General features: G+C 43.1%; 1 protein-coding gene across 1 annotated transcript in view; it reads right to left on the reverse strand.

Annotated features, from left to right (window-relative positions):
• Positions 1-6326: 6326 nt before the first annotated feature.
• Positions 6327-27326, reverse strand: part of SEC24A (SEC24 homolog A, COPII coat complex component) — a 258735-nt gene continuing 237735 nt past the window's right edge. Inside the window, exons 21-23 of the mRNA XM_063928268.1 lie at positions 12225-12317; positions 11389-11492; positions 6327-7779 (exon numbers count right to left, since the gene is read on the reverse strand). Of these exons, the coding sequence (XP_063784338.1) occupies positions 7665-7779; positions 11389-11492; positions 12225-12317 (312 nt within the window). The 3' untranslated portion in view covers positions 6327-7664. The remainder of the gene's footprint in view (positions 7780-11388; positions 11493-12224; positions 12318-27326) is intronic.

The following is a 27326-nucleotide window of genomic DNA, read 5'->3' on the forward strand; positions in this document are numbered from 1 at the left end:
TTGGGGCATTACTACTGGGGGGTCATATATTGGGGGCAAACTCCTAGGGGGCATTACTACTGGAGGACATTATTACTGGGGGGCATCTACTGGGGCAAACTACTTGGGGACATTACTGGGGGCCAACTACAAAGGGGCTAACTACTAGGGGCATACTACAGGAGGGCATTACTACTGGCGGCGTAACTACAGGGGCATTACTACTGGCGGCGTAACTACAGGGGCATTACTACTTGGGGGCTAAACTACAGTGGGGCCAAACTACTGGGGGCATAACTACAGGGGCCAAACTACTGGGGGATAACTACTGGGGGCTAAACTACAAGGGGGGTAAACTACAGGGGGGCATTACTACTGGTGGCTAAACTACAAGCAGGCAAACTACTGGGGGCATTACCACTGGGAGGCTAAACTAAAGGGGGCGGGGGTAAACTGCTGGGATCATAACTGCAGGGGCATTACCACTGGGGGCATAGCTACTAGGACGCTAAATGACTGGGGGCATTACTACAGGCAACAATACTACTGGGGGCAATACGGGCATTGCATAAGGGGCACCACTACTTTGGGGTCTATATAAGGGGTACTACCAGTATAGTGGACATTGCATAATGAGCGCTACAACTGTGGGCATTGTATAAGAAGCGCCACCTCACATGCACCGAAGCCGCACGCAAATGTACTTGCCCCTTCCATGGTGCCCCCTATCATTTTCTTCTGGATCCGCCCCTGTACACACATACATATACATATATATATACATATATATATATATATATATATATATATATATATATATATATATATATATAACAATGCGCGGTCTGAGACCGGATGTATATATCAGAATACTCGTACAATATATTCTGGCACAAGTACACTTGTTCTTAACGAATGCGGTCTTAAGTGACATGTAGAATAGTTAAGTGTTTGTAAAACTACGGCGCTGATGTGCAGGCGGGTTTAATAGGGAGACCTTGCCCTTCAGTCCCGAGACCAGTCACATCTATTTTAGAAAATGGCACCCAGCAGCTCAGTCAGGGAGAGTGTAAGGCAGCTCCAAAGCAGGAATACCAGCAGTAGATGGCGCACGGAGCTGGGGCTACAGGTCAAGCGCCTTATCCCCTATGCTGGTCCTCACCACCTGGTACTATGGAGCCTTATTAAAATGGATATATAGGTATCCAAACTGTGCTCATCCATGCCCTTGTGGATATAGTGGGGTCCCTGCACGGCCACAGTGTCTACGTCAGCGTCGCGATCTGTCTCCTTAGACCGCCATTTACCGGTGAGTCCCACTTAGGGGACCCTCTTACCTCATCCCTGATGTGCAGCCGCGCGATCCAGGAGCGCGACAGCAGCGGTATGCCTAAAAACCGTTGCGTCTCCGCTGCAAGCACTCGGGAACCAGGGCGCGGGAGTATGCAGCGCCGCTGATGGAGCAGCAGCACAGCATGTCAAGATGACATAGAAAGTGCTGCGGCCCTTGAAGTCTTCTAAAAAAAAGCTCTTTTAAGTGCTGCCTAGCGCAGCCCCCCTGTTAGTTGACGTGCACTGCAGGCTCTAACTTACAAACTGAGCTCCAGTGCCTGGAGGCGGGGCTATAGAGGAGGCAGTGCCGTGCATCCTGGGAACAATCAAAGCTTTAACCTGTTGGTGCCTCGGATCAAAATCCAACTCTACACCCCGATGTTATTCCCTGTGGAATACCAGTGTACCCCGCTGCAGAAAATAAATTATATATACTGTGTGTGTATATATTATATATATATATATATATATATATATATATATATATATATATGAAAAATGGCACATCTAACACAATTTAAAACACAGTGAAAGAAAGTAAATGTTGATTGAACAAAACACCATTACATGATCAGCAAGGCAATATCTTGATTAACTTTATTAAGTTGTCAAATCTGATAATTACAGATAAAATACGCATTTGCATGTGTTACAAATTACTTTTTTACAGAAACAGAAAAGTACAGTACAAACTGTAAAAAGACAGACAAGCTAGCTTGTCCCAACTTTTTCTGATGAGATTGGGCAAGTAATTAGTTTTCCTCTGTTATGAACAAGTTTGCAGAGACTCTTATAGACATGATTTCAATATTACAAATATTACACTACTTTACAAAATTTAAACTTACTTGAAATGAGCAACAGGTGTCCTATACAGAAATGTAAAACTGTATACAAAGGTCTTCCATTGATGTAGCTGATTTCCATTGATCAAAATAAATCACTAAGTAATGCATCTTCTCTGCTACTATAGACCAGCATTCTCCTCTTCAGTGGAAGTATAGGTGAAAATTACAAGTGCAGTAATATTCATCTACCATAACATTAAACAATCACTTATTTTGTTCACCAATTCATGTCACCAATATAAAATGCAAATAGGAAATTTACTGACTGGTTTCAATTGACTAGGTAAGTGATTATGCGTATGTGTGTGTTGCCAAAAGTCATTTGGTTTTGGACAATTAGATGAACCAAATATATTTGAGGAAAACTGTTGAATAATATGATTTCAGAAAGGAAATCTTGCATTTCCAGTGAACCTCTACCATACTTTCCACTGCTCAGACAACTTAACGTAAAATAAAATTCAGGATAAATTAGGGCATTTATATTCATTCTCATGGAGCCAGAATTTAGCAATGTCCACGCTCAAGAAATAAAACGTTCACCTAAAGAATATGATCTCATGATTACATATTAAGGGATGTTATGATTACATATTAAGGCTGTGATCTTGTAGGAAGCATTTTTCTATGCATAGCTGCAAACATGATCATTTGCGTTAGACACATAGTGATAATTATATAATCTAATAAAAGGTGATTGTACAAGAACAATGTAGGGACCACTCTATGAAATTCATTTGGCCATAAGGAAAATGTACTAGCAATGTGAAATAAAAGTTTCTACGAGAGGTTTACTTGGTATTTTAATAAAAAGTTAATATTCAAAATTGACCATATTAAGCAGTAAGCAATTATAAATTCCAGTGATAGTACCAATATATTGTACATATTCATTTACTATTTATATCCCCTCATTACAGAGTTTTAAGGCTTCACAAGAAGAACACCAACTTAATTTTTCCCCCTGGAAAGTAGTCTTTATCAAACTGTCCATAAACAACCTGAGATCCCTGTACTTTGATCCTGGAGAATACCTCTCCAATCCATCGCTGAGCAAAGGACAGGACAACTGAAAATAATCTTCAGCAATAACTGGTGTCACATATTCCAATAGTTTTAAAATAAAAAAGATGCATCTGCCAAAGGACTACTGTCAACATCCTAATATTAAGAGGCAAAACAGTAGGTTTTCAAGAATATGGATTCCTGCAGTTTCGGGAAAAGCATTCAAGGCCGGCGCTAACAAGCTGGAACATTTCAAAGTAGAAAGTGCTATTTCAGTCTCATGGTGTCAAGAGGGCAATGAGACTGCCTTCTGAAACTTCCTTTTTGAGAGTTGTTGCCACAGTGACAGCAAACAATGCACCCACCTCTTGTGACAAAAGATCCCAATTGTGGGGGAAGAACAATGTTAAATAAAACAAAATATATTTTAAGTGACATTGGGGCAGATTTAAGGAAGTGATAAACCAGTGATACGTGCAAGGTGATAAACGCACCAGCCAATCAGCCCCCAACTGTTAATTTACATATTGGAGGCGACTGGCTGGTGCATTTACCACCTTGCACTTATCACTGGTTTATCACTTCCTTCTGCCTTCTGTTAACAGTCATGTTTTCCAACAATGTGTAATTCTTTCCCTAGTATTGTTTTTGTTTACTAGAACCTTCCCTTCTTCACCCTTTTTCGAACAGTTACCCGACATATTGCACAGTAACAGTGAGCAGTTGAAATCAACATTGTACAGTCCTGGAACTTAACTATAAGCAGTGCTTATGTAGTCTGCTGGGGATACAAGTGTTTTCACAACATTTATACTGTCGGCAGAGAAATGTCAACAGGATAATGCAGACATGGTAGTAATATGATATAAAGCAGGTTAACTGCATAAGCATTCTAACTTTAAACATGATCGTATCACATCATACTTAAAGTTATAATGCAGACATGGTTTACATGCATTAAATCACATTACTACACTGTCAACAGCATAAATGTTGACTAAATACATTCCCTATATTGTTAAAAAGTATGGCTAATGGGTCTCCTGGTTTTCTAGAATGAGACAGAAAAAAAAAACCTATTGTAGAACAGAACAGGCCTGATTCAGAGTTGCATGCAATTTGGCAGCAGTCGCATTGTGTGAACATATGTGGATCTTTGGCACTGTATTGAGCTAGCCCCAACCATCATTTGAAAGTAGTCGTCATCACTATAGGTGCACTTTTACCTCAGCCTCATAACTGGTGCAAGAGATTTGTCTACAATCAGATGGATAGAGTCTGCCTAACTCGCCCTTGGAACACTCACCCTATATGCAAACACCCAATCGTAAGTGTAGAAGAGACTGAAACGCACAATTTTGAATCTCCTGTGGTTGCTCAAAGTTGCATGTGCTCGGCTCCGGAGAATCGGCAAAACTGATTTGAGTGCAACTCTGAATCTTGCACAATGTTGTCGTGTCTTTTTTTTTTTTTTTTATCTATTCAAGTCCAAGCTTTATTAAACAAAGTAAAAACCCACTAAAACCTTTTTCACCAACTCAAATCAGCAATAAATAGAATAAACTACATTTTGTATTCAACATGATCAATTGATTCTAAATGCCTGTAGTATTTTCACAGTAATTTTTTGCGTCACATTCTGAACACAATGTAACAGTTTCCACAGCTTGAACCTACAAGTGCCCCAAAACATGCAGAGCAGATCAGTTTAAGACAATATTATGGTTTGTTTCAAATAAAACAATAGCAAATAATTTTTACCTGTGGTTCAAAATCAACGTTTTGCATTTTCTATTTCAGTTTTTCGAGAATTGTACATTAACCCTATGGAGTTGGTTTATAATTATATTTTATAACATTAAAAATTATTTTTGTGGTTTCATTATCTTTATTATTATTAAAAACGAAGATGGCAAAATATGCAGAAGTGGAAAAAAGTAAAATTTTTTTTTTAATTTTATTAACATGAAATCTCAGAATAAAAGGTGCATTTTATTAAAACAAGGAAAATCAATATCACTTTATTACACACGTTGTTTGTTCTATCTTTTCCTTTTTACAATAAGTTAGTCAATAATGTAGAAGGTTGTGCCAGATTAAAAAACAAAAAATACACAAAGGATGGCAGAAAGACTAATTGCAGGTAAAGGTACAGTCCCACATAGAACCAAAGTGGTAGTATGTCTATAACTTGATGGCATGTGAGAAGAAGACCACAAGCTCCTTTGTTTTTAAGTGGGATCTTTTTGTTGCTTGTGTTTTCAGCAGTTTGAATGGTAATTTTCAGCATTTGATACCACACTCTAGGCTTGAAACATGGTTATTGGTAAGGGAAACAAAATGGCTTTGAGTTACTTTGCATGAACATGTTGACTGAATACTGACAAACCACAAAAGGGGAAGGGAAACAAAAGTGATCAATATTGTTTTGACTAAATGAGGTACTAAGCTGAAATATATTAACTTTTGGCTATGGGGCTCCTCAGTTTACACAGCAATAAAAAAAATGAGGTGTGTTTAATATTCATAATTAGACAAATAACTAACATAATCAGTTGACCGCAAATGCTATAATGTGGGAGTTGCTTTACCATCTCATTTATCAACATAATGCAATTGGATTTTTTTACTATAACCTATAGTAACATACCAATATGTTTTATATGTTGGCCATTTAGTTGATAGATTTGAAATAGCATTTTTTTAAAATATAAATTGCTCAATATAAATTAAAAAGTTGCAGCTAATTAGAAAACACCTCTTGGCTGCCTTTGACTCGCAAGCTATAACAATTATCCCATTCAAAGCAATTTAATTTACCCCCTTCAACTTTGGTCAGCGTTGTTTGAAACAAGATTAATGAAAGCAGACAAGCGACTGGTTGCCATATGGTAAAGGATATATGTGCTTTTTGCCTTATTTTATTGAATAAGCCTAGTTAGGAATTACCGTTAGTTCAATGCTCAGCAGCAACCAATATTTTTTCCCAACAGTGGATGTTTGAATAGAAAACATTTATATTTGTTTCAGTATCTGCAAAACTTCTGAAAAGTAATGTGAGAACCAATGTTATTACAAGACCATACCGACTGCCTCACTTTGGTCCTATAGGAGGTACAAACTGACATAATAAAGATGTGGAGATTATTTTATATATATATATATATATATATATATATATATATGCAGCGGTGTGACTCTGCACTCAAAGTGGGAAAATCTGGTTACTTGCTGCAGTGCCCTCTGTGGATCTAAGCTGGATCCCAAATAGCGTGCAGAAGACAGCGGCACTCAGCAGTTGTGTTGATTGAGTAAAATGCCTTTATTCCGGTCCTACGCCGTTTCGGGGACTACCCCTGTCGTCAGGGACAAGCGATACACATGGGGTAGTCCCCGAAACGGTGTAGGCATTTTACTTAATCAAGACGACTGCTGAGTGCCTTTGTCTTCTGCATGCTATATATATATATATATATATATATATATATATATATATATATATATATATATATATATATATAAATATATATATATATATATATATATATATAAATATATATATATTTATTATTATGATTTTTAGCACCAACTTTGGGCCACATTTAATAATCATTTTCTTTTTAATCACTGCCTACAACAACTTAGGAGAAAACTATTGCTAAAATACAAATGGCTTCTGTCAAAGGACTTCTTGAAATATTCACAAACATATGTTATGTTCCCGTTTCTTGCAAAGAGTTAATTCCGCTGGATCAATAAGCATGCTTTACGAGAGGCTTGGGAGAGCAATTTAACTACACTTTAACTCCTGTAAACTATGAAGCCAGGGTGATGCTCAAACACACCACAGGAATCATTATTGTAAGGAAAATCACTTGCATAGCCTGCTGTAAATACATTTGATTTTCATATGTAATGTTCTGTTAATGTATGAAAACATTTACACACACATATACATGTGAGTATAAAGCAGTTTCTTATATCAGCAACTTGTATTTCAGTTCATTTAAGTTCAAAACTAGCAGCAAATAATAAAAGAAAGCAAAGAAGAAAAAAAAAGAAGAAAAAAAAAAAAAAAGGAAAAAAATAAATCTGTATTCCAAAGTAAGCTCTGGCTTTATTTATTAAATGTCTTTTCACCTCCTGAATATTGGAGAAACCATGTGGTGCCAGAGTGGGCCTCTGTGTAGTGCTTTTCCAGCCCATCTGACACTAGTGAACAGCCCATTAGCAGTTCTGATAGGAACCAAGAACAAAGGGGGTGTCTGGACTCAATTTTTTTTCCTTATCACATCATATAAAAATGACAGCACGTGTGCTTGCACATACAGCTTCCCAAATGTGGTTATTAGATACATTTTGTTGAAATCACAGTGTATTCACATCCTAATTTATGAGGCCCATGGACTTCATAATGCAGAGTGGTGGCATCCTGGGCGCACTGTATGCGGTTCTGTTGGAAAGGAATTTTCTTATAGCACACTTGCTCAGGGCAAATGATTACTTGTTCACTTGCTGCTGGAGATGGAGGAGAAACTCGTAGTATGATAAGGCCGATTCTGTTCTGTCTTCAATCATGTTTTGAAGGAAAATTGTCTTTAGAGGACTCTCATCCCTTAGAATGAAAGAGGACAGTGAGTCACAGCAATAAGCAATATCAATCAAAAGTTTAAACTTGTTACATTACCATTTGTACAAGCAATTGTTTTGTGGGACTTAATTGATAGGACTATGAAATGGGACTGAAATTGCTGTATAGGAACCTATTAGACATAACCTGACCAACATGGCAAATCTACAGATGTGTCCTCATACACTACTGCTGAAGTCACACGCAAACATCCCTTCTCAGCGTTCTAGGTCCTGTGAGACTCGGGTTGCGCCAAGTCTATTTGTCACTCAAATGTGTCTAAACTGCAATGCGCCAAAACCACTTCATGAGACTACACTGCTTCATTTTATATGAAACATTTCTTTAGCTGTGCGCGACGGAGTCTGACTGTATACAAAGTGCTATGATGCAGCGGGCGTGGGGTTTTTTTTTTTTTTACAGGTCAAGTTCCATTGTGCTTCCTATCCAGATATATGGGGATATTGATTTTGTCCCATAGAGACATCGGGAGTAAAAACCCCTGATGTTTCTTCGGGTGCTGCAGTCGGGCTAGTCTATTAGCTCGACAGGTACAACGTGCTTTTACACCCGTAAATACACAGGTTCAGTGAAACCTGTGTGTTTTCAGGTGAAATAACCCCGTTTTCGGGATTAAAACGGGGCTGTTATTGGGGATTTAGTGACGGGGCTAATTGAATATCCCGGTCAGACTCAGTCGAACGAAAAAGACTATATGCTGCTCTGCACGGCTCAATCACACCATTGCTGATAAAAAAAAAAATCATATCATAATGTTGGAATGTAGTAATTACTATATAAAAGCGAAAATTTGTCCTTCTGTCTTTCTATACAAATCCACAGTTTACAAGCGAAGATCGTGAAATTTTACATATGAGCGTATTAAAACACGGCGGAGGCAACTAAAACAATAAGAAATTCATAGCACCCCTACGGGGGAGACAGCAGCACAGAGTATATCAGGAGACAGCATAACTCCAGAATTGCTGGAGCAATGTACTCACGAATTGGTACACATATGCCTTACAATCTGGCAACAAACACTGTGGGGGGAAGACACCCCTAGGGGTGAGGCAGCAGCACTGAGTATTTCAGCAGACAGCATAACTCTGGAATGCCTGCAGCGATTTACAGCAAACTTGGTACACATATGACTTACACTCTGGAAACAAACACTGTGGGGGTCAGATACCCTTAGGATGGGATAGCAGCACAGAGTATGTCAGCAGACAGCATAACTGTGGAAGGCCTGGAGCAATTTACACCAAACTTTGTACACATCTGATTTACAATCTGGGAACCAACTCTGTGGGGGTTAGACACCCCTAGCGGTGGGACATCAGCACAGAGTATTTCAGGAGACAACATAACTCCCGAATGACTGGACCAATTTAACAACAAACTTGGTACACATATGACTTATAAGCTGGGGACACACACTGTGGGGGTAAGACACCCCTAGTGGTGAGGCAGAAGCACAGAGTATTTCAGCAGACAGCATTACTCTGGAATGTCTGGAGCAATTTACACCAAACTTGCTACACATATGACTTACACTCTGGGAACAAACACTGTGGGGGTAACACACCACTAGCACCCCTAAGGGTGGGCCAGCAGCACACACTATATCAGAACATGCATGATATGTCAGTGATGACAGGGCTGAATGTGACAGGGGCAGTGACATGATGTGAGGAGGGGAATGCAGGTATCACAAACCCACACACAGAGTTATATAGTGGAAGTAGCACGGTCCCCCAGGAGCACAGAGTATATCAAGATACATAACGTGCTGTGCTATATAAGAAACTAAAAAAAATCATTAATTTCACAGGGGCACTGACATGATGTGAGGAGGGGAATGCAGGCAGCAGGAAGAGTTGTATAGTGGGAAGAGTAGGGTTCCTTGGGGGACCAAAAAGGGGTCTGGCCACTACACAAAGTGCGTCAGGAAAGCAAGATATGCCTATATACTAGATCTTCAACCAACGTACAGTAACGAACAACTATCATTCTAATTGCCATCCTCATCCCGTAGCAAAGCACAGGTATTCAGCTATCTACAATGTTATTTATACTGTGTGTTTAATATTTAAATTTATTTTTGCACACAGACATTTTTAAAATCCCAGGAAACTGTTATGGATGAGTACCTGGAACTCAGGGGAGTATGCGACAACTGGGAAGTTCCAGTTTTCGCAGGTAAAGCTGCAGCTAGAATTGATGTCTGCAGCAACTCGTGCTCTACCCGACTCCGTTACCCCTCTTAGTGGTCGGATGGTGCATGCGGTGCTAGTGTTCTTCTGTCCACGGCAGCCGTGTTTGAATGGGCGAATTAGGTCCGCCCAAACTCCGATGCCCCCCGGTCTTATTAAGTGTCAAGGCACCACCCGAGACTGCGAGTGAGTAAGGGGGAACCTAACTAACCCTGCGACACCAATGCACGAGTGATAATGAGAACAACAATGGTCTTCGATGTTATAAGCACATAAACAGTGAGAGCAACAATGCTCAGGGATGTTAAAGATATCAATTTAAACAAAGAACTGTTAGCATGGATACTCCACGAAAACCTGAACACCGGCTGCCAAGATCTAGTCAAGAATCGATCAGTCAAAGTCTCCAGGTCACAGCACAACACAGGCAGGATCTCCAACGAGTTGACAGGTTCACACGTTCACACAGAAGTAAGAACCATCACCAGCGTTTTGGAGTGACCAGGAAGAGAATCACCAATCACAGAAGAAACTCCTTAATTGCAAATATCGTGCAGCTGTCCTGCTGCACGTTATTGTACACAGCTGGGTACTTAGTTAGCCAGCAACGGGGAACGCAGTCTGCCTCCGGCGTTCCCGTTGCTAGGGATCTGGCGGCTCACAGCGCCCAGCGTCTGCCTGTTGTTAGGCACCGGGCGGAGACCAGGAGACTTTGCGCCCGGCGTCTGCCTGTTGCTAGGCGTTGGGCGGGGGTCAGCAGCAGGTGCGGCGTCCCGGCTCCACAGCAACGGCCAGGACACGCACCTCCCAGCGCTAGCAGCAACGCAGGGTACTCCAGCTAGTAGAACATAAAAGGAGAGAAAAGAAAGTGAATTCTTGTCCCTGAACGTATTGGAGAATAGGTCTGTTTTTGTTAGTATTCACTTTTATTGTTTATCTTTTACCCTTAAGCGGTTATCTCCCTTACAATAATACCCTTAGTCAAACCTTAGAGGAAAACATTGCAAGAGTGTGTCAGATTTTGGAAGGAGTTTTTGTTTTTCCATCTTTGGATGATGGTGAAATAAGGTTTTAAATCAGGGGTGGGTAATAAGCGGCCCTCCAGCTGCTGTTGAACTACACATACCTGCATGACCTGCAACATTTTTAGCATGCCTTAATAGCAAAAATGTGGTAAGACATGCTGGAACGTGTAGTCCTACAGCAACTGAAGGGCTTATTCCCTTGTTTTAAACAGAAACCATAAATACAACATATTGTCACTATTAACTTAAATTATTAACTTTAGCTATCCATCCAAACGCCCTAGTGTAAACAGATGCATAAATTATACTCACTGTAATAATTACTATGACATGATTACATGGTCCTCACTTACCGGATTATGTGTAATGTCGGGAAGAAAGGTCTCTGTTCTCTGAGCCAAGAGATAAAAGCCATCAATCTACAAGATTCAGCGGTATTCAGGTCAGGCAGCTGAGTCTGTTGCATTAGAAAGTTATAAATGTAGTGTTAAGATTCTTCCAGCCTTACATAAATTGCTTTTTCACTGCAAATAGATTCAGCAATGACATATGAGACAACAAAATAAATTATATACATATATTCAATTACATTCGGGTAATGTTCAGACTTGAATGCAATCTTCCTTCATGTGCAACCATCTGCCAGTAGCACCAGACTCTTATCCGATCGTACCTCCAGTTTGGCTATCCACATGTGTAGTAGATAAACTGAAAGTGAATCCTGCTCCTTGACTGTTAGGTTGAGTGGCAGAATTAGCTCCTGTGCTGACAGCTTTCCTAGGTCTTCTATACACTTGCCTCCATCTCAAGCCCAGCTATCCTTACCAACTAGCACTAGTGCACCTTTCTTAACTGTACTGAGGCCACAGCCATTCCACTGATTATTAGGACTACTGCAATACAGTAAACAGTTACTAAGGTCAAATAAGCTTCAATAAAAAGAACATGCAGAGAAGACAGAATTCTTATAGAGCTAATGCATGCACACAAGGGCAAGGGTTTGCAACGCCATGCCACACAAAGGATGAGAATATCATTAGATTGGACATCTCGAAGATAAAAAATAAAACAACTAGGTGCACAGTAATCAACTTACATCAACAAATACCCAGTTCTAAAACATTATCAAATAACAGTCAAAATGTTTTGGTTAATTAAATGGGAACGAAGGAAAAAAGGAAATCCATACCATGTCTTGGGATACTGCCGAGTAGTTTGCAACTCCAAGAACTTGAGTCAAGAAGTTCTGTCCACAGCTGCGTCCCACCCACAGGAGCATTATCTGGACAGATATTATAGTGTAATAAGTAATGACATTCGTAGTAGAAGGAGAACAAGTGCTGAACAAATGAATACAGTCCTACAAACAATATATAGCAAAATACATACTTTTGTTAATACTGGCAGAATATTAAAATATTGCTTTAATCAGATCTGAGCTCTTGAAATGGACAAATAAAAACATGTGTATGTATAGTGCAGACAAACAGTGGCAGTTGCTCTATCATTCCTGGAGATAATTATATATCAGCTGCTAGGAAAGGGGGAGGGTTCACAGACAAACAGCAGACAAGGGGAGGGGGGGGGGGGGCTTTTCCCCTACCTGGTATCCCCCCAGCACATGTTTAGACATGTTTAGCTGCTTCTTCTTGGAGAGAAGCCTTGGTCTGGCACAGCAGCTAAACATGTCTTTGCAAACGCATGTAATCAATTCTCTGAAACTCTATTACCAGATAGGTTCAGGTATGGATACAGGCAATTTTTTAGTGTGCTGGGTGGATACCGGGGAAGGGGGGAGTGGTGGTTGGGGGAGTGGTGGTTGGGGGAGGGGGAAGGGAAAGGGAAGGGAAAGGGAAGGGGGAAGGGACCCCCCCCCCCACCTCCTTTGTCTGCTACATGTATAATGACAAAACTACTAGAAGGCACATCATGGTATGTTGAAAATCAAACATTTCAGAACATTCATGCTGAAGCGGTTTTGTGTACATCTATGCTCAAAAGTATACTCTTAGCTGAGGGAAGAACTCTACCATTCACAAACACGTATGCACTCTAACCTATGCTTGGGACTTTCATATTAGCAGAAAAACAATAAAGGCAGATATCTCACTCAGTTTAATAGAAAACTTTTTCTAACATAAACACCACAGCACATCGGATGATCCGCCCCTTCCATTAAATCTAATTGAGCAGTCTCAAGTACTAGCGGCTGCAAAATAGACGTTATGGTAAGCGCTAACAATTGAATGTCTCCCATTGAAGTAAAATAATAAGTGGTTGACTCTATTTTGTCAACAAAAACAGATTGAGGGGACCGAAGGAGGAGATGGGGCATTTTTCCCAGGGCACATATTTTAATCTCATAGGGCAAAAGCTCACTTTTGGTGCTAAATACTAATGTGAATTGCTCTGGTTGTAAATAGAAAAGAAGCTTAAAAAAAAAACTATTTTTAGAAGAGAGCAGTAAAGGCTTCAGTACAGCATCTTGAGGATATGTGCAGTGCAATGATAAATGTTTTAAGAGTTGTTCTCATCTAAATGACCATATGGTGACCTGCCCAGAGACGTGTCCCCTATAATAGAGAGAATGTTGTCTTCTCCATGGCTGCAACATGCAAGATATAATTTCCTGGGAAGGAAGGGGATTCTCTCTCTCTCTCTGGCTAGAATTCATTTCTCTGGCTGGGTCCACAGGTATCCACAGGATAACATTGGGATATGCCGGAGCGACAGCGGAAATGGCACCAAACGGTCACAAGCTTTCTGGCCTTCCAGGATGCATCGGGGCTTCACCATATAATCCCGCCCACTGACTCAGTCAAATCAGATCTTTCCACAGCGATTAGGCAGGAGCATCAGGTAGAAACCTATTTAGGCGATAAGAACACACATGCACACCCTTCCATACAAGAGGGAAGAGGTTTTAGTGATTGTAAAGATCCTCAAATCAGGTGCGTCAGGGTGGGACCTCTGTGGATACCTGTGGACATAAGAGAAATTATGTTATCAACAGTAAGTTCTTACCATAACGTCTATTTCTCTGGCTGGGTCCACAGGTTATCCACAGGATAACATTGGGATTCCCAAAGCCAGTTTTAGTGGTGGGGACGCTCCCGATTACACAGGAGGACCTTTCGCCCGAAGTCTGCATCATGAGAGGCAAAAGTATCCAAGGAATAATGTATGATGAATGTGTTTATGGAAGACCATGTGGCTGCCTTACAAATCTGTTCTGCTGAAGCACCCTGTTGTGCTGCCCATGAAGGACCTACCTTACGTGTAGAGTGAGAAAAGACATTAGCTGGAGTAGGGAGATCTGCATGAGAATAAGCTTCTGATATTACCATTCGGAGCATCTTGTCAGCGTCTGTTTACTAGCAGGCCTTCCTCTTCTATGAAATCCATAGAGGATGAAGAGAGAATCTGTTTTTCTGATGGCACTAGTACAATCTATGTAGATTCTTAAAGCTCGGACTACGTCCATCGATAGTCCCGATACCTGAAAAGCTGGGACTACAATCTCTTCATTAAGGTGAAACTTTGAAACCACCTTCGGAAGATAACCAGATCTAGTTCTGAGAACTGCTCTGTCTGGAAAAAAACGTAGGAAAGGAGACTTACACGATAACGCTCCTAAATCTGACACTCTTCTGGCTGACGCCATTGCCAGTAGAAAAAGTACTTTAGCCGTTAACCATTTAAGATCTGCTCTCTTAAGTGGTTCAAAAGTAGGTCCCTGGAGGAATTTAAGAACTCAATTCAAATCCCAGGGAGCTGCAGGAGGAACAAATGGAGGTTGAATATGTACAACTCCCTGAAAGAAAGTACGTACATCCTGTAAATCAGCAATCTTTCTCTGAAACAATACAGTTAATGCTGATACTTGAACTCTCAAGGAAGCTACTTTCAAACCTTTATCCAATCCTGCTTGAAGGAAATCCAAAATCCTGGATACTTTAAAAGATCTTGGATTCAAACTTTTTTCAGTACACCAATGCATATAGGCTTGCCATATTCTATGATACACACGAGCTGAAGAAGGCTTTCTTGCTTTAAGCATAGTTTGAATTACTTGTTCTGAAAATCCTCTAGCTTCTAAGATAGATGTTTCAACAGCCACGCCGTCAAAGACAGACGATCTAGATGACTATGACAACAAGGACCCTGCATTAGCAGATCTGGACGTTGAGGGAGCAGTATCGGTGCTTCAGCGAACATTCTCAATAGATCTGTGTACCAATGCCTTCTTGGCCAAGCTGGAGCTATTAGAATTATTACTCCTTTTGCTTGCTTTATTTTTCTCACTACTCTGGGTAACAGAGAGATTGAAGGGAACAGATATGCCAGATGAAATTTCCAATTCACTGACAGTGCGTCTACAAGGACCGCTACGGGATCCTTTGTTCTTGATCCGTACCTCGGAACTTTGTTGTTTAGACGAGACGCCATGAGATCAATCTCCGGTAGACCCCATCTGTTCGCTATTGTCTGAAACACTTCTGGGTGTAATGCCCATTCGGCTTCCTGAATGGTGTGTCGAATGAGAAAATCTGCTTCCCAGTTCAGTACACCTGGGACAAACACTGCCGACAATGCTGGGAGATGGCGTTCTGCCCATCTTAGAATGGGAGTTACTTCCTCCCTCAATCTTTTGCTGTGAGTTCCTCCTTGTTGATTGAGGTACGCTACTGCTGTCGCATTGTCTTAGCGAATCTGGACCGGTCTTCCTTGCAGACTGTCCTTTGCCTGAACTAGAGCCATATAAATGGCCCTTATTTCCAACAGATTTATTGGCAGGCGACTTTCTTTTACGGTCCATTTTCCCTGGAACCAAAGGCTTCCGAATACCACACCCCCAGCCTTGCAGACTGGAATCTGTTGTCAGGACTTGCCATTCTTTTCTCCAAAAGGATCTCCCCTTGTTTAAATGGTTTGTCTGCAGCCACCATGCTAGAGACCTTTTTACGTTTACTGGAAACTTTATCATCTGCTTTTTTATTGTCTGATGATTTCCGTTCCATTTGGTCAGAATAAGGTGCTGTAACGGTCTGGAGTGGAATTGTGCATATTCCACCATGTCGAAGGTTGATACCATCATACTCAACAATCGCATTGCTGCATGGGCTGACATTGTCTGGGTGTGCAACGCTTCCTGAACCATGACCTGCACCTTGACTATCTTTCTCTGGTAAGAAAACTTTCTGTAGACCTGAATCCAATATGGCCCCCAAATGAACCATCCGCTGTGACGGATACAGACGACTTTTCCTAATTTATGAGCCTATGTAAACAAACTATTGTCTGTTGAAGATGGCTCAAAAGTAACTACTGCAAATGTGCTAGGATTAACAGGTCGTCTAGGTATGGGAATATCCTTATCCCCTGCTTGCGGAGATAAGCCGCCATAAATACCATAATCTTGGTAAACACCCTGGGTGCTGTTGCTAGCCCAAAGGGCAAGGCTTGGAACTGAAAATGTTCCTGGAGGATGGCAAACCTGAGGTAACACTGATGAGACAGTGCTATAGGCACATGTAGGTAAGCATCCTGTACATCCAGAGATACCAGGTAATCTCCCGGTTCCATAGCCAACATTATGGAACGTAATGTCTCCATGTGGAACCTTGGAATCCAAATGTATTTGTTTAACATTTTGAGATTGAGAATTGTTCGAAATGACCCATTTGGTTTCTGAATCAGAAATAGATTGAAGTAAAACCCCTGTCCCCTTTGTGATGGAGGTACTGGGACAATCACACCTGACTGCAGTAATTTTTGGACTGCTTCTTGCAGGGCATTGGCCTTCAACTCTATACAAGACGGGCTGGTGCAAAAAAATCTTTGAGGAGGCTGCCTCCTGAATGGGAACCCATACCCCTGAGATACCACCTTCTGCACCCAAGCATCTGTTGTCGACTTTTGCCATATGTGTGCAAAATGAAGGAGTCGGCCCCCAACCCTGGAATCCTCCAGGCGGAGGCCTGTCTCTTCAGGCTGATGGTTTCTGTTCAGGCTTGGAAGCTGGCTTTCTACTAGCCCATTGATTCCTACCCCTGGCCGATCTATTGCACTGGTGTTGCTTAGACTGCTCTTTAGCTTTTGCTTTGCCATCGAAATGGCGAAACTTTGAACCCTTAGTCTTAGGGTTATAACTAGCCGGAAATCTGACCTTCTTTGATTCAGCCTCTGATTCTAGGATATCAGACAATTGTTTTCCAAACAATATATTACCAATGAAAGGCAATGCTTCCAATTCTTTCTTGGATTCCGCATCTGCTTTCCAGGTACATAGCCAAACTGATCTACGAGCGGCTATTGTCAAGGCTGAAGCTTTAGAAGCAACTGTACCCATATCAATTGCTGCTTCTTCCAAGTATTGGGCAGATTGCTGAAACAGCTTAAATGATACTCTTGCTCCCTATTAGGAGAAGTGCGGCCATTCTCTAGTTCCTCTATCCATTCGCCCATTGCCTTTGCTATCCAGGCCGAAGCCATAGCAGGTCTTACCACTGCTCCTACGTGAGAAAATACATTTTTCAAGAAGCTATCTACCCTTCTGTCTGTGACATCATTTAGTGAGGTAGATGACATAGATAAAGCAGATTTATGCACAAGTCGCAGTGCATGTGCATCTACTTTCGGAGGAACTTCTCTTTTCGAACAATCCGCAGCTGGAAATGGATAATAAGAGTCCCATCTTTTTGAAATCTTATACTTTTTACTGGGTGTCGCCCAAGATTCTTCCATCATTTCCGTCAGCTCATCTGACGCTGGGAATTCAGTTTTAACTGACTTTGTTCGTTTAAACACAGGTGCTTTAGACTTTAACACCATCTTGGCTGGCTCTTCCAAAGAGAGAACAGCCTTCACAGCGTCAATAAGTTCAGCTACATCCTCTGAACTAAAACTCTGCGAGTGATCATCATACGGAGTATTTGAATATACTGTATCATCATCTGTTGTATCATCTTGTGTAGTCTGCCACATAGACGCATCTGTCTTTGTCTTACCTGTCTCTTGGTTACTTGTAGAGGCTACTGGAACCAAGCCGTAGGAAGAGAGCTGCATGTATGGGTTAATAGTGTAACCTAACCCCTGGGGTGGTGCTGCCGGAGTTAACCTGTCCGCTATTGAAGACAAAGTCTTTGCAAACATATTCCATGGTGGCTCTGCTGGTTGTTGAACCAAATCCTGTTTTTTACTTTGCTGAAAAGCAAAACAGTTTGCACACAACCCCTCATAAGTGACCAACTGGTTCATACCAATTAACCCTGTTTTACAAGATAAGCATGTTAGGGATGTAGGTGTGCCTGATAAATTCTCCTTGTCATTTTTGCCGCTCACAGACATGGTAATAATCTGACTACACAATTTGTGACTGAAAATCACCTATATATGGATATGTAGAAGTGAGATCAATCTGACCACAACCGTGCACCTGATTTGAAGGTCAGAACAGGACTGACAACATAAAAAAAGTCAGCACACATACTAGCAGTCAGTCACATGTTAAAGCATTAAACATAGTCATATGAGAATACAACTCCCATAACAGTTTACAAGTAAGTAGGAAAATTGTACTTTTAACTGTTTTTTTCAAACATAACATGCAGAAACAACAGTAATATACAGGTCTCATATGCAATATGTACTAAAATTAACAATTCATACTAACAAGTAGAGAGAATTTTTAGTACTGTATACCCTTCCTCCATAGAGCGGGATACAGGGAGACTCACCACACTTCCATATCCAAACAAATATGCTTGCAAGACGCTTAGTGGATTTAGACGCTACTGGTGTACACAGACGTTCGGATAACTGATGCAAGACACGGACGCTCACCAACGGACACGGACGCTCAGTGAAATGCCACGTGTATGCAGACGCTAAGGCCTGCGACTCGGTCCGGCAATCTCTAAGCGTCCGGCGTCTAAGCTGCGACAGAGTACCCTCGTGATTGCGTCTGAGACGGAAGTGAGGTCATTCAGTTCATGGACGGGAGACGCGTAGAAACTGGTCATGAACTCGGAGGAGGGGCGGCCAGGAGAGCGTCTGAATCCCCCTGTTGACTTAAACTCTAAGGATCGCAGCCTCTACCTAGTCCTGGCACCTATGATCCCTAGAGCGTATCGCTGTTGCACCAGAGAGTGTTTAGCGCATCAACACACTGTTTGTAGTCTCCACCAAAAGCAGTGTAGCTGTGTCCGGACACCCATAATAAGAGGAAATCCATAGACTTACCGTCCCTCCTATGCTCCGGCCACAGCCTGGTTACGTCTGCTGGACCTGCTAGAACATCCGACACAGACGCCCGTCGAGACAGCACTGTACCGCGAAGGTAAGCGTTGTTGTGACCCGGTGGGGAGCTGTTGGAGCGACTCTTTCCAGTATGCGTTTAAGACGCTGTTAAGAAAAGTCGCTAAAAAAAAAAAAACATAGTAAGACTAAAAAAATAACATAATAAAAGCTTCAGGCTGCTTTATTAACAGCAGCCCTGTGACCATGGTCCGGCTCCTGCCGCACCAAACAAAAAACTGATTTGACTGAGTCAGTGGGCGGGATTATATGGTGAAGCCCCGATGCATCCTGGAAGGCCAGAAGCTTGTGACCGTTTGGTGCCATTTCCGCTGTCGCTCCGGCATATCCCAATGTTATCCTGTGGACCCAGCCAGAGAAATGAATTCTAGCCAGAGAGAGAGAGAGAATCCCCTTCCTTCCCAGGAAATTATATCTTGCATGTTGCAGCCATGGAGAACACAACATTCTCTCTATTATAGGGGACACGTCTCTGGGCAGGTCACCATATGGTCATTTAGATGAGAACAACTCTTAAAACATTTATCATTGCACTGCACATATCCTCAAGATGCTGTACTGAAGCCTTTACTGCTCTCTTCTAAAAAGATTTTTTTTAAGCTTCTTTTCTATTTACAACCAGAGCAATTCACATCAGTATTTAGCACCAAAAGTGAGCTTTTTCCCTAGGAGATTAAAATATGTGCCCTGGGAAAAATGCCCCATCTCCTTCTTCGGTCCCCTCAATCTGTTTTTGTTGAAAAAATAGAGTCAACCACTTTTTATTTTACTTCAATGGGAGACATTCAACTGTTACTGCTGCCAGCAGCCAGTAGATGGCCCCCAATGGAGCTATTCAATTGTTTCTCTGTTCGGGCGCAATCAGCTGCCGATGCCTGCATTTAAGCTCATATTACCCCCGGGGCTGGTGAGCTGAAATTAGTGAAAAGTGATTGCAAAAAGGATTGCGTCGTACCCAGTACTTTTGTCAGGTTTAGCTGCTTTACACGGCTAAACCTGACCTCTCGGCACGATATAAAACAATTGAATAATAGGATTTTAATACCTACCGGTAAATCCTTTACTCTTAGTCTGTAGAGGATGCTGGGGACTCCGTAAGGACCATGGGGTATAGACAGGATCCGCAGGAGACATGGGCACACTATAAGACTTTGAATGGGTGTGAACTGGCTCCTCCCTCTATGCCCCTCCTCCAGACCTCAGTTAGAAAACTGTGCCCAGGGAGACTGACATTTCGAGGAAAGAATTTATTGTTTAAACAGGGTGAGTGTCATACCAGTTCACACCACGAATATACCGCAGAACGTGGCATTCAAAAAAATACCAGCCAACGGCATGAAAAATACACAGCCACATGCTGAGAGAATATATTACACAACCAGTGTGTCAACACAACCAATAAAAAGACACCACCTGCCATGGCATGCACAACATCAGCAACAGCCTGACAGAAAAGAAACACCACAAGAGTGTAACCATAACCAATTACTGCAGACACAGTACGCACTGGGACGGGCGCCCAGCATCCTCTACGGACTAAGAGAAAAGGATTTACCGGTAGGTATTAAAATCTTATTTTCTCCTACGTCCTAGAGCAGAGCTGGCCAAACCAGTCCTCGAGATCTACCAACAGTTCACATTTTCCAGACCACCTAGCTGGTGCACAGGTGTAGTCATTACTAATTAAGATGTGCTGCATTCATTCCTAACTGACAATTCTACAGATCTCCAGGAGGCCTAGAAAACATGAACTGTTGGTAGATCTCGAAGACCGGTTTGGCCAGCCCTGTCCTAGAGGATGCTGGGGACTCCGTAAGGACCATGGGGTTTATACCAAAGCTCCAGACCGGGCAGGAGAGTGTAGACGACTCAGCAGCACCAATTGAGTAACATGAGGACCCCATCAGCTAGGGTATCAAACCGGTAGAGCTCAGCAAGTGTTTGAACCCGACCAAGTATCGCTTGGCAAAGATGAATCGCCGAGAGTCCTCGGGCATCCGCCCAAGAAAAACCCACTTTCCAAGCAGAATGGGCCACCACCGAATTCGGCAACGGCAATCCAGCCGAACGAGCACGCTGAATCGGATCACAGATCTAGCTTGTAACCGACTACAGAGACGCAGGCGCCCCAATCACGCTGGGAGCATACCGGACAAACAGAGCATCTGTTTCCGCAATCTGAGCCAAATTGGCGACATAAAAATTGAAAGCTATGACTACATCGAGAGACCTTGAATCAGCTCAAGTAACCACAGGCATAAAATAGGCCGGTTCCTGCGAAACACCTAAACCACTGTTGGCAGAACCATTATCTGAGTTCTCAATTTCGCTCTATCCACCTGTAAGATCAAACAGGGGGTCTTGTGAGACCCAGCCACCACTTCCGACACCCGCCTTGCGGACACCAAAGCCAAAAACATGACCACTCTCTAAGAGAGAGAATTTAACACAACCTTTCAGAAAGGTTCCAATCCTTGTGACACAAGAAAACTCAACACCACGTCAAGGTCCACACGGTGCCAAAGGGGGCACAAATGGAGGTTGGATGTGCAGTACTCCTTCCACGAAGGTCCGAACTTCCGGAAGGGTCGCCAATTCTTTCTTGAAAGAAAATTTATAAGGCCAAAACCGCTCTTGAATGGAGCCTAACTTTAGGCCTGCACCCACACCTGCTTGCAAAGAATGGAGAAAAACGACCCAACTGAAAGTCTTCCGTAGTAGTCTTCTTGGATTCACACCAAGACACAGATTTTCTCCAAACACGGTGGTAAGGCTTTGCCGTTACTTCTGTTCTAGCCTGAAGAAAAGTGGAAATGACTTCACTGGAAAATAGGATTTTGGTACTTACCAGGTAAATCCTTTTCTTTGAATCCATAGGGGGCACTGGAGTACTCTTGGGATATGGACGGCTTTAGCAGAACAGGCACTGAATATTTAAATTTAGTAACTCTCCTCCCCTTCATACTCCCAGAGTACCTCAGTGTTTTTTACTGAGCCGAACAGGAGCGAGAGATAGAATGAACAATGGAGAATTACATATAACATTATAACATAAGTGACAACAATAAAGTTGACACATAACGTAACTGACAACTAAACAGTTGACACCATAACCGATAGAACTTGAAAATTTGAACCAGTCGGTGAGAATGTGTTACCATAAGATCCACTGAACTTACCACAAACCAGGTAAAACTGCTCTGGGTGGGCGTCCAGTGCCCCCTATGGATTCAAAGAAAGGATTTACCTGGTAAGTACCAAAATCCTATATTCTATTTCATCCACTAGGGGTCACTCGAGTACTCTTGGGACGTATCAAAGCTTCCCCCATGGGCGGGAGAGCGGTTTGGCACCTGTAACACTAGGCGGCCAAAGCTAGATGCTTATGCCGCAAACGTATCAAACTTGTTAAAGCGCACAAACGTGTGCACTGATGACCATGTAGCCGCACGGCAAAGCTGCGTCGTAGAAGCCCCACGATCAGCTGCCCATGATGTTCCCACAGAACGTGTGGAATGAGCTGTTACTGATGTAGGTGGCTGTAACCTAGCATGAAGGTAAGCCTGACGTATGGTCAGTTTAATCCATCTGGATAAGGTCTGCTTAGAAGCTGGCCAACCCATCTTAGCAGCATCATAGAGAACAAACAACGTATCCGTCTTACGAACTGTAGACGTTCGGGATACATAAACGCGTAGTGCGCATACCATATCCAAAGTTCCAGAATCTCCTGTTAACACAGGAACTACTATTGGTTGATTGATGTGAAAAGATGACACTACCTTTGGTAAGAAAGCGGGATTCGTCCGAAGTTCCGATCTGTCATCATGAAACACCAAATACGGTGGCTTGCATGACAAGGCACCCAAATCCGAAACACACCTTGCTGATGCCAAGGCTAGAAGAAAAATTGTTTTCCAAGTGAGAAACTTAATATCCACTTGTTGTAAGGGTTCAAAATATGAAGACTGTAAGAAATCTAAAACCAGATTCAAGTCCCATGGCGCTGTAGGTGGAATGAATGGAGGCAGTACTCTGAGGACACCTTGCAGAAAGGTGTGTACAGACGGCAATAGAGCCAAACATCTTTGAAAGTAAATTGACAAAGCAGAGACCTGAACATTTAGTGTAGATAAACGCAGTCCTCCATCTAACCCCGTCTGTAGAAATAACAAAAGACGGGACAAGTTGTAAGATGATGTCGGAAACTTCCGAACTTCACACCAACCTATATAGGCACGCCAAATTGTGTAATAATGAGCTGCCGTAACTGGCTTCCTAGCACGTAACATGGTTGGTATAACCGATTCTGGAATGCCCTCTCTTCTTAAGAGGACGGTCTCAACAGCCACCCCGTCAAACGCAGCCGCGCTAAATCGGGGTAAAGGAACGGACCCTGTTGTAACAGATCCGGACGTAGCGGGAGCGGCCAAGGATCGTCTGCGAGTAGCCCGCGGAGATCCGAGAACCAAGCTCTCCGAGGCCAATGAGGCGCCACTAGTATGACTGTGGCGGACTCTCGTTTGATCCGTTTTAGCAACGGAGGGAGTAGCGGAAACGGTGGAAACAGATACATGAGGCTGTACGGCCACGCGATTGTGAGAGCATCCACCGCCACTGCCTTTGGATCTCGCGTTCTGGACACATACTGGGGCGTTTGGTGATTGTGGCGAGATGCCATCAGATCCACTTGTGGGTAACCCCACCTCTGGACCAACATGTGAAACACTTCCGGATTTAATGCCCATTCTCCTGGATGAAAATCCCGACGGCTGAGATAATCCGCCTCCCAGTTGTCCACTCCCGACAATATCACTTGGTGACGCTCGGCCCAATTGAGGATTCGAGCTACTTCCCGCATGGCCATGTGGCTTCTCGTTCCTCCTTGTTTGTTGATGTACGCGACCGCCGTCGCGTTGTCTGACTGCACCTGGACAGTCTGAGACCGGAGCATGTGCACTGCTTGTCGTAGCGCATTGTAAATTGCCCGGAGTTCCAGGACATTTATAGACCGCAATCTTTCGTGATCCACCCAGAGACCCTGGAGCTGACAATTTTGAACCACAGCTCCCCAACCTCTGAGACTCGCTTCCGTCGTTAGAATTATCCAATTCCAGACGCCGAACCGTTTCCCTGCGGTTAGATTGTGTACTTTGAGCCACCAGAGTAGAGATACTCTGGCCCGTGGAGACAACCTCACTCTCTGGTGAATCTGCAGATGCGAGCCCGACCACTGTGCGAGCACATCCAGTTGAAAAGGACGTGAGTGAAATCTTCCGAACTGAAGCGCTTCGAAAGCCGCCACCATTTTGCCCAACAGTCGAATGCACAAATGTACCGAGACTGTGCGTGGCTTGAGCACTAATTGTACCAGATGACGAATACTCTGTACTTTCTGTTCTGGTAGGTAAATTCTTTGATCTACCGTACCGAGAATCATTCCTAGGAATTGAAGTCGTTGAGACGGAATTAACCTTTTAACACAAAATTGCGCATCCACCCATCTGTTGATGTCTGGAACCACGCCAAATGTAACGTCTGAAGGCGTGCCCCCACAACTGGAGATCCTAGATGGGCTGGGAGCCCGTCATGCCACTGGCTTGTCGGTGACCTCAGCGTCGTGACGACTGGTGGTGGTTTGTTGAAAACCACGTCCTCGACCTCGTCTACCATACGTGGATGTTCCTCTACCACGGGCTCGAAAGGGCTGAGGTCTAAAGGATTTGAACGCCGGGCCAGAGTATTTTCGTCTAGGTACCGTTGGAGGCAATGGTAGGAAAACAGACTCCTCCCCTGGCCTCAGAAATCCATTAGTCCAATTCAGGACCAAACAACTTCTCGCCACCGTAAGGTAACGCCTCTATACCTCTCTTGACCTCTGCTCCGCTTGCCAAGAATGCAGCCAGAGTGCTCGTCGTGCCGTAACTAGCGACGATGAAAGGCGAGAACTGAGCTGACAGACGTCAGTAGAAGCTGTACATAGATAATCAGCAGCTTCACAAATTTGATCAGCGAGAAGTATAAGGTGATCGTCATGTAGGCCAGACTTAAGTTCTGTTATCCATACAATTAGCGCCTTAGTTACCCAAATGCCAACCAACCCAGGTCTAAGCAACACTCCTGCTGCTATATACATGGACTTTAGCATAGCTTCTATTTTACGGTCTGAAGGGTCTTTAAGCGTAGCAGCAGTTGGTACTGGTATGGTTAATTTTTTTGTAAGTTTTGACACAGACAAATCCACCATTGGCGGATTCTCCCATGTAGATGTCACAGATTCTGCAAACAGGTAACTAGACTTAAATCGGCGAGGTATAGAAAACCGTTTACCTGGATTCTTCCGTGTTTCTACTAACATCTTATTAAGAGATTCCGAAACAGGAAAACACATTGGAGATCTGTCGTTTAGTAAATACTACCTCATCATTTGTTAGAGGCTCCTCAGTCTCTGTAAACTTCAGAGACTGACGCACCGCCCTGATGAAATTATCAATGCCTGGGCTGTCAATATCTTCACTGTCTGACTGCTGTTCCAATTCGCCCTCACCCTCATCTTGCGCAGTGATGTCTGGCATAGAATCGTCAGAATGCAACATAGCAGAAATTGGTAAATCATAAGACAAATGAAATTTATCCCTTCTACCCAAACTGTTTGCAACCCAGCCATTACATCTGCTAGTATTGCCCACTGAGGGTCCGGGGATGAAACCGGCTTCGAAACCGGAGCGGAAATTGTATTTGTAGCTGAATTTACAAAACATACTGCGCATGTGGTAGAACCATCTGGTAACACACTCTTACAGACATTGCAGTGAAACTGCTTTTTTGTTTTTGCTGGTGCCTTACTCATTATGCAGACAGACAATACAAGATACAAAGACAAACAACTTGCACGACTAAGTAAAATTGTTACTAAGGTGTGTGTAATATATATATGGCCGAAGTGCAGTGCACGTGGCTATATGAAACCTGATCCAAAATTCCCACTAACGCCCCTGCGCCATCCGGTGGAGTAGAGTTGTAGGACAGGAACGCTCTGGAATAAAACAGGAAGCATGGTTAAAATGGCCCCCATGCCATGCTTACACTTATAATCACAGTTCAGGTTATAACACGTGTCCTTTATAACCTGTAACTAACTTTGTTAAAACTAATCCTGTTAATATAGGCTTAACAGCCTATGTAATTACTGTTATAACCCATGCAGCCTTCTATATTGCTGCTGCTATGCATGCAGCCACTTTCCCCCGCCCTTGCAGCTGCGCTGCCTGTGATGAGACTTCTCCCCCCTCTCCCTGTGCTCCATGTACCGCTGCATCTTCCAGCGGGGAGCGGGTTCCGGAAGCCGAAGATCGGGTGCAGGGAGCGCGCTCTATAGTGTGGAGAGCGGCCGGCGGGTGTGAGCGGCGTGCGGCGGGTCTGAGCGGCGGTGGAGCAGCTGGGGTGGGCGGCCTGCAATCAGCGGAGGATGCGGGCGGCGGTGAAATGAAGCACGGACCCCACACAGTGGGGCGGCAGCGTGAGCTGACCGCCCTGTCCCCCCAAGCATACCTGATCTCCTGTAGTGAGGGCTATGACGGAGCTTCTTCTGTAAGCTCCGTCCATCCTGTCCTGCAGTCAGACAGTGAGCTGCTGTTGGCTGTGAGGGTGCTCTTTGTGAGGACCAACACGCCAGGAGCTGCTTCCGTACAGCGTGCACTATCCCGGACCCAAGTTTCTTGATAAACTGGGAAGGGATGTGCCTAAGTTGTAAAAAATAAAAATAAAAAGTGTAAAATATCAAAGTAAGTGTGGAAGGTCCACACATGTGTGTCACTGCTGTGAGCACAGAAAAAATACTGAGGTACTCTGGGAGTGGGGAGTTACTAAATTTAAATATTCAGTGCCTGTTCTGCTAAAGCCGTCCATATCCCCAGAGTACTCCAGTGACCCCTAGTGGATGAAAAAGAAATACCCTTTCTGGCTAGGGTAT

The sequence above is a fragment of the Pseudophryne corroboree genome, chromosome 6, assembly GCF_028390025.1.
Source record: "Pseudophryne corroboree isolate aPseCor3 chromosome 6, aPseCor3.hap2, whole genome shotgun sequence".
NCBI classification, from domain to species: Eukaryota; Metazoa; Chordata; class Amphibia; order Anura; family Myobatrachidae; genus Pseudophryne; species Pseudophryne corroboree.